Source organism: Otolemur garnettii, unplaced genomic scaffold (genome assembly GCF_000181295.1).
Source record: "Otolemur garnettii isolate 467f Iridium unplaced genomic scaffold, OtoGar3 scaffold00046, whole genome shotgun sequence".
NCBI classification, from domain to species: Eukaryota; Metazoa; Chordata; class Mammalia; order Primates; family Galagidae; genus Otolemur; species Otolemur garnettii.
In genome coordinates this window covers 12,399,819-12,408,251 of record NW_003852441.1, presented here as the reverse complement: position 1 = coordinate 12,408,251, position 8,433 = coordinate 12,399,819, and the positions used below count along the sequence as shown (strand labels likewise).

Genomic DNA, 8,433 nt, shown 5'->3' with positions numbered 1-8,433 from the left:
TATACCCCAACTGTATTCTATCTCCATCTCTCTGCTGAACCCATTTACCATATCACAAACTCTCTGTGCTCACACACACATACACTCCCCACCCCCAGGTAAAAGAACTTTTAGCAGCTCTTGCCTAGCAGAGAGCCCTAGAAACTGAGCCCTGTGTTTCACAACTGTTTATGACCAGCTTAAACTTCTTTTATCTAGTTTTATTGAGGTATGACTGACAAATAAAAATCGGATATTTTAGGGTGACAACGTCATGTTTTGATATATGTATACACTGTGAAATGACTGCCACAATTAAGCTAATTAACGTAACCTCACATGGCTACTTTCATTATGGTGACAACACTTGAGCAAATTTCAAATATACAATGTGTTATTAATAATAACTATAGTCTCTGCTATGGTTTAGATATAATGTGTTTGTTCCCACCAAACTACATGTTGAAATTTGATCCCCAGTGTGATAGTGTTGGGAGGTGGACTAGTGGGAGGTACTTGGGTCACAGGAAGAGATTCCTAATGAATGGCTTAATGCCATTCTTGCAGTAGTAAGTCTATCTTGAGACTGGATTAGTGCTAAGGGGGAATGGATTCATTTCCATGAGAGGGGGTGGTTGTAAAGCCAGGACATCCCTCAGGTTTGCTCTCTCTTCAGAGATGCCCACTTCCCCTTTGACCTTTTCTACCATGAGTTTTTGGTATTATTATTTATTTATTTTTTAGAGACAGAGTCTCACTTTATCGACCTCGGTAGAGTGCTGTGGCATCACAGCTCACAACAACCTCCAACTCCTGGGTTTAGGCAATTCTCTTGCCTCGGCTGCCTGAGTAGCTGGGACTACAGGTGCCCGCCACAATGCCCTGCTATTTTTTGTTGCAGTTTGGCCAGGGGCGGGTTCAAATCTGCCACCCCCTGTATATGGGGCTGGTACCCTACCCACTGAGCCAGAGGCGCTGCCCTATTATTATTTTTAGACAGAGTGTCACTCTGTCACCCTTGGGTAGAGTGCTGTGGTGTCATCATAACTCACAGCCAACCTCAAACTCTTAGGCTTAAGCAATCCTCTTGCCTCAGCCTCCCAAATAGCTGGAACAACAGATGTGCACCAAGACACCCAGCTAGTTGTATTTAATTTTTCTATTTTTAGTAGAAAAGGGGTCTCATTCTTGCTCGGGCTTATCTCAAACTCCTGAACTCAAGAAATCCACCTGCCTCTGCCTCCCAGCGTGCTTGAATCACAGGCATGAGCCACCTCACCCAGCCCTCACCATGTTTTGATGTAACACAAAAGCCCTCACCACAAGTTGTGCAGATGTCAGTGCTATGCTTCTCATATAGTCTACAGAAATGTGCACTAAATAAACCTCTTTTCTTTATAAATTACCCAGCCTCAGGTATTCCTTTGGAATAAAATAAAATGGACTAAGACAATACAGTCACCATGTTGTATATGAAGTCTCCAGTAGGAGGGTCTTGAGGGGTAAGAACTCTAGGGAGAGCTGGGCCTGTAGAGGGATGTAGAGAATAGTATGTGGTGAGGAACGGTAGAGGAATTTCTAGGAGTGATGCTGACATTCAATTGTAAATAATAAAATAAGAACAGCTAATACATAGAGGGATTATATCCCAGGCATTGCTCTAACTGTTTAAACATGTTAATTCATTTAGCATGTACAGTAGTTTGGATTATTTTTTGAATTATTCACTCCCTCTCTCTGTATGTGGCCTCCTAGAACACAGAAAAAGCAGCCAAAAACAAGCAAAGAAGCAGGCTGCAGTGTGGATTGATTTTGGAAGTAGATATGAAACAAACTCTTTTCTAGACTAAAGTAACACATGAAAATGTGTGTGAAAAAGACCAAGTCCTGCTATCATGTAGGATGAGCATTTGAGCCTCTTGCTTTGGATATTACAAAATAGGGTGACTCCAGAAAAGTGAAAAGACTGGAGACTAGCAAATGGCAGACACCAAGTTGTGAATACAGACAAAGTAGGCAGGAGTGAATGGGAACCTGAAGCCTCAAGGCCACATGTGACCCTTCAGATTCCCAAATGCAGCCCCTCAATTGAATCTAAACCTCACAGAACAAGTCTTTTTACTAAAAGGATTTCTTCTGCAAAATTTGGATGCAGTGAAAGGCCACACTCAAAGACCCAGAAAGCTACATGTGGCCCCAAGGCTACAGGTTCCCCACCCCTGGTAGAAGAGGGCAATGGCACCCAGTAAGGATCAGACACTTTGGGGAGGTCTAGAGCAGTGGTTCTCAACCTTCCTAATGCCTCCTAATGCCGCAACCCTTTAATACAGTTCCTCATGTTGTGGTGACCCCCAACCATAAAATTATTTTCGTTGCTACTTCATAACTGTAATTTTGCTACTGTTATGAATTGTAATGTAAATATCTTATATGCAGGATGTATTTTCATTATTGCAAAGGGGTCGAACCCACAGGTTGAAAACTGCTGGTCTAGAGCACAACCCCTTTGGGGGGTCGAATGACCCTTTCACAGAGGTCACCTAAGACCATCCTGCATATCAGATATTTACATTATGATTCATAACATTAGCAAAATTACAGTTGTGAAGAAGAAACAAAAATAATTTTATGGTTGAGGGTCACCACAACATGAGAAACTGAATTAAAGGATCGTGGCTTTAACTGTATCAGAAAGGTTAAGAACTACTGGTCTAGATGGTTAGGGTGAGCAGGGTAGGTGGGACTAGAACGCTCTCACTTATCTCTTCCAACAAACAGCATTCCAAGGCATTTTTGAGGTCCGACTCAAGAAAACAGATTTACCAGCTCGGCGTCTATAGCTCAAGCAGCTAAGACACCGGCCACATACACCAGAGCTGGCAGGTTCGAATCCAACTGGGGCCTACCAAACAATGACAACTATAACCGAAAGATAGCCGGGCATTGTGGCAGGCGCCTGTAGTCCCAGCTACTTGGAAGGCTAAGGCAGGATACTCGCTTGAGCCCAGGACTTGGAGGTTGCTGTGAGCTGTGATGCTATGGCACTCTACCCAGGCTGACAGCTTGAGGCTCTGTCTCAAAAAAAAAAAGAAAACAGATTTACCTTGCCCTGGCCCAGCCCAGGCTACCAGACACATCCACTGTGAGCCAAATGCTTATGTCTTAGATCAAAAAGATCTAGACAGGAACAAGTGCAACAGGCTTCATCTGATTGATCCCCGGATGGGTGATGAAGCTGAAGACCTGAATCATCCTTATGTTTACAAAGTCCTAACTAGCACTAGCTCAACTGGTAGTTGAGATGACTGTGGACTGGGAGCTCATGGAGTGAAAAGAGGGTTGGAATTTTGGGGCCCTGGGCTGGACTCAACCCACTTCTCCTGTTCCTTTTCCTTGTGACCTCCAACTCCTCCAAATGACTCGGAGAGAAGTGCATGACCAGTGGTTAAACGAGAAGCTCCTCCAAGCACGTGAGCAGATTTCCTACCCTGAGGCCCGTGAAGGACCAGGAAATATCCTGGGAATAAAAATTAACCTAGAACCTACTGTAGGGCAAGGGGCTGCACTCACCTGGAAAGCACAAAGTTCATAGGAATTGTCTATGTATGCTAGGTCCCTAAGTGGTTTCATATTGCACCCTAACACCCAGACCAGTATGGCCTGACCAGTGGATCCCTAACATTTTGTGCACCTACTATGTTGGTTGGACAAAATGAAGCTTCCTCTGCCCTGCCTCAGGCCTCTCTCCAGATGTCCAGGCCATGATTTCTGGTATACTTGGGATCCCAATTTCTGAACATTTTAAAGAGCGTTGGGGGTGGGAGTGAGGGGAAGCAAGCTTTGAGCTGTTACTTTTCCAGGTTCCAGGCAGCCATGGTCACTTACTGAAGCGCAGGGCTCAAAGGCCATAGTGTTCATATACTAAAGGACTTCCTGGCCACGCGTGTCTAGGCAGCGGAGCAACCCTAGAAGTCTAGCAGTCTTCCAGAAGCTGGCCCAGAAACGCAGAGGCTTTCCTCAGTTTGGAGGATGAATTCAAACCCCCTCCCTCCTAGCTCCCTAAAAGGCCTTGGGAAGTGTCCTTATCCTTTCCCTCCTCCAACCCGGAGGCTGCTCTTCCCAGGCCTCCCCATGAGGTCCAGGTAGTCCCCGCCACACCCTCCCTCTCACCCTGTCTGGGTCCCTTATCTTCCCGCAGCTACGCTCCCACCTGGAGGCATAGCTGGGTCCACAGCCGGCTCTACAGCTCGCAGGTTCAGGCTAGTCTGGGGCGGGGACGTGGGAGCGCCCAAAAGTTGGGAGGAGGGCGGGGCCGCAGACTCATCTTTTAAAGGCCGGAACTGGCTCCGAGGCGCCCGCGGCCCTGAGAGGTCCGGGGAATCGCGTAGGACCCGGCTCCCCTTGCCCCAGCTGCCGGCGGGGTGCCATGGGCCGCTACCGCATCCGCGTGGCCACCGGGGCCTGGCTCTTCTCCGGGTCGCACAACCGCGTGCAGCTGTGGCTGGTCGGGGCGCGCGGGGAAGCGGATCGGGAGCTGCAGCTGCGCCCGGCGCGGGGCGAGGTCAGCGGGGAAGCCGAGACTCCCTGCCCGGCTCGGCCCGGCTTGGCCCGACCCCACTGGGCTCGTGGCGGGAGGGAAGACGGCCAGGCTCAGGGGAGGGCCAGGGGAAGGAGGCTGGGGACGAGATGACAGCGCAGACTAGGAGTTCACAGAGTGAAGAGAGGGTTGGGACTTTTGGAGGGGGCCCGGGCTGGACCCAACCTACTTCTCCCGTTCCTTTTCTTCATGACCTCCAACTGCTTCTCCAAATGACTCGGAGGTAAGTACATGACCAGTGGTCAAAAGAGAAGCTCCTCCAAGCACGCACGCGGTGAGAGCTCAGTCAGGGGGACCTACACAGGTGGGGATGCCCACCAATTCAAGTCACTGAGGACACACATTGGGTCCCAATCTTCACCTGTCATCCGGCATCTGAGACTCCGGGACAGGCTGTGCAGGGGAGGGAACAAGGCCCTGGTAAAGGAAGGCTTCATAGAGTGGGCAGCTCTGCTCTCAGAACGGCCTCTCACAAGTACCGCTACTGAGTCTGGCCGGATTGGTTCCACAGGAGGAGGAATTTAACCTCGACGTTACCGAGGACTTGGGGCCCCTGCAGTTCGTGAAGTTGCGCAAACACCACTGGCTGGTGGACGACGCGTGGTTCTGCGACCGCATCACTGTGCAGGGCCCCGGAGCCGGCACGGAGGCGGCCTTCCCGTGCTACCGCTGGGTGCAGGGCGAAGGCGTCCTGAGCCTGCCAGAGGGCACCGGTGAGTGGGCAGCGTCGGGGGAGGGGGCGCAAGGACTAGCGAATTGCTAGGGGCAGGGGAGTGGGATAGAGCCATGGTCGGTTAGAAGGGGACTTAAGAGAAATGATAGGCTTTGAAGCAGGTTAAGTGTAGGGATCCCAAGGTGCAAGATAGGAAACGGAAGACTTTATGAATACGTTTTACACAGAATAAGTGAGGCTGCCAGTGAGGCTACAGACAGGGAACAAGTGACCTGAAATCCCATCTTCTAAGAAGGTGAGGATGGGCTGGGAGTTGTAGCGATGGAGGAAAACAGAAGCAAAGTAAAAGCAGAGAGATGTCTATGGGCCTCAGAACAAGTTAGGGCAGGAACAGGGGAAGGGACCACATGGAAAAGATGATGGCTGACTGGTGAGCTGGAGACAGATAAAGGAAACACACCATATGGTGTGGGCAAGCTGGTCAGGAAGACAACTAAGAAGGACAGAGAGCACTTTGGCAAGAGCCAGAGAGACATTAAAATCAGAAAAACTAGCCAGGCATTGCGCCTGATGCCTATAGTCCCAACTACTTGGGAGGCAGCGGCTAGAGGATCAGTTGAGCCCAAGAGTTTAAGGTTGCTGTGAGTTATGATTGACACCATGGCATCCTACCCAGGGCCAGAGTGAGACTCTATATAAAAAAAATAGCCAGGACAGTGGCTAACTCCTGTAATCCTAGCACCCTGGGAGGCCGAGATGGGTGGATTGCTTAAGCTCAGGAGTTTGAGACCAGCCTGAGCAAGAGGGAGGGAGACCTGGTCTGTACTAAAAATAGAAAACTAACACAAGAGGATCCCTCGACCCCACGAGTTCAAGGTTGCTGTAAGCCATGATGATGCCACGGTACTCTACCCAGGGCTAGAGTGAGATTGTGTCTCAAAAAAAAAAAAAAAAGTTAATTAATTAAAGCAATATGTAGTATAAGGTGTGGGCAAGATAAGGTAACCAAGATTTTATCACTTTAAACTGTTTTTTATCCCCCAACCATAGAGACTGGTGAAATAAGGTCAGGTAAGGGAAGATGAGTTACAGAACAAGAAAAGGGGGCAAACATGAGATTTTTGTCTATAAGCAAAAGATGAAGACTGAAAAGTGAAATGAAGAGTGCAAAGTTAGTGAAAATGGGATAAATGTGTCTGGAGATCAACCACGTGAGGCACAGGCAGAGAAAAAAGCAGCAGCCCAGGACTGAGAACAAGGAACAAGACCACAGAAAGGGACAAGACAAGCAGAGTGAGCACAGGACCAGACACAACCATGTGGCCAAATGTCTCAATGTCTCCATAGCCCGCCTGGCAGGAGACAATGCCTTGGACGTGTTCCAGAAGCATCGAGAGAAGGAACTGAAGGACAGAAAGCAGATCTACCGGTGACCACCCATCCTTAGGCCTCCCATTTGTCCCACCCCTTCCTAACCCTGGCCCCATCACTGACCCAAACATCCTCCCTAAAGGTTTGTCCTCAAATTCTAGCTGGGCAACCTGGAAGGAAGGATTACCCCTGACCATAGCTGCAGATTGTAAAGCTGACCTACCTCCAAATATGAGATTCCATGAGGAGAAGAGATGGGACTTTGAATGGACACTGAAGGCAGGGTAAGAAAAAGCTGTCAGTTGGAGCTCAGAGTGGAATAAGGGCTGGGAAATCCAAGAATGGTGGTATATCGTGAGGGGCTGAGGGATCAGCTTATGGGTTCAAGCATCAATAACTGTCCTAGGGCTCTGGAGATGGTCCTCAAACGTGTTTACACCCTCCTGAGCTCCTGGAACCGCCTAGAAGACTTTGATCAGATCTTCTGGGGCCAAAAGAGTACCCTGGCTGGTCAGTGTTCCCCCAGGTCTCTATAACCCCTTAATGGCCCCTTTTGATGCTCTGTCCATCACACTCCACAGGCCGGCATAACTTCTTGCAAGAACAGACCTTCTCATGTCTGGTCATCTCAGAGAGGCCTGAAGAATGCAAATTCAGGGGTTGGGTACAGCATGGGTCATTTGCCTGAATCCCTGGGTCGAGGCTGGAGGACAGGGATACCCAGGCTGTGGTAAACATCCTCCTTCAATCCCAACCCCACAGAAAAGATTCACCAGCACTGGCAGGATGATGAGCTTTTTGGCTACCAGTTCCTCAATGGCACCAACCCCATGCTGTTGAGACGATCCACCTCTCTGCCCTCCAGGCTAGTGCTGCCCTCAGGGACAGAAGAGCTTCGAGCTCAGTTGGACAAAGAGCTCCAGGTATCTGCCTGATATTGTTCTCTCTTTAGTAGAGTGGTGGTGAAGGAGAAAAACCAAAGATGAGTCAGAGGAAGGTGGGGTACAATAATCCACTGCTCCTTGTTGCAGAGTTTTATGCTGGAAAAATCCAGAAATGACAAAATCTATAGAGAAAAACTATGAGGAGCTCCTAACATGAAAGAAGAAACAGGATGGATCCCTAGGCAGATAGGGGCTGGAGATGTTAGCAGGAACCATGACACTCCCTGGTCCTCAGTGTTCTGGACTCCAGTGTTCATGGGCAGGGATAAAGCAAAGAATGTACTATCAGGTGGGGAGAATCAAAGGGGTTTTCTAGAGTTGGGATTGGAAGAAGTGTAATGTGTGAGCAGGGTGAGCCTAGGTGGGATGCATGTGTGTGCTGTATTTCGTGGCAGTGGTAGTTAGGGGTCCTCAAACTTTTTAAACATGGGGCCAGTTCACTGTCCCTCAGACCACTGGAGGGCCAGACTGTGGGCCCCGGGATGAGTCGGCTGCTAAGCAGAACAGGCAGTGGCGGCAAAAACACCCGGCAGGCCGGTAGGCAGGCTACATGTGGCTTACAGGCCGTAGTTTGAGGATGCCTGCTCTGGAGTATTTGGCAGAAGAGAGAAGGGTTGAATAGGGATGAAAGCATTTGCTGGGCTGAAGGGAGTCAGACCATCAGGCGATGACCAGGAAGTAGCCTGGCCATCTTGAAAAAAGGGTCTATTTGCAATGCCTATAATGCAAACTGGATTGAGCAAGCCTAGTTCTAAACCCAGATCTGCTACCATATATCCATGCATCAGACACCTAACCTCACACAGCTGCTCCTTCACTTTAAAATGAGAGCAACTGGGCTTGGCACCTATAGCTCAACCGGCTAGGGC

General features: G+C 49.2%; 1 protein-coding gene across 1 annotated transcript in view; it reads left to right on the top strand.

Annotated features, from left to right (window-relative positions):
• Positions 1–4,357: 4,357 nt before the first annotated feature.
• The window catches only part of ALOX12 (arachidonate 12-lipoxygenase, 12S type), a 14,081-nt gene continuing 10,005 nt past the window's right edge, over positions 4,358–8,433 (top strand). The window contains exons 1-6 of the mRNA XM_003791187.1: positions 4,358–4,540; positions 5,088–5,289; positions 6,597–6,678; positions 6,782–6,904; positions 7,027–7,130; positions 7,383–7,543. Coding sequence (XP_003791235.1) covers positions 4,406–4,540; positions 5,088–5,289; positions 6,597–6,678; positions 6,782–6,904; positions 7,027–7,130; positions 7,383–7,543 — 807 coding nt within the window. The 5' untranslated portion in view covers positions 4,358–4,405. The remainder of the gene's footprint in view (positions 4,541–5,087; positions 5,290–6,596; positions 6,679–6,781; positions 6,905–7,026; positions 7,131–7,382; positions 7,544–8,433) is intronic.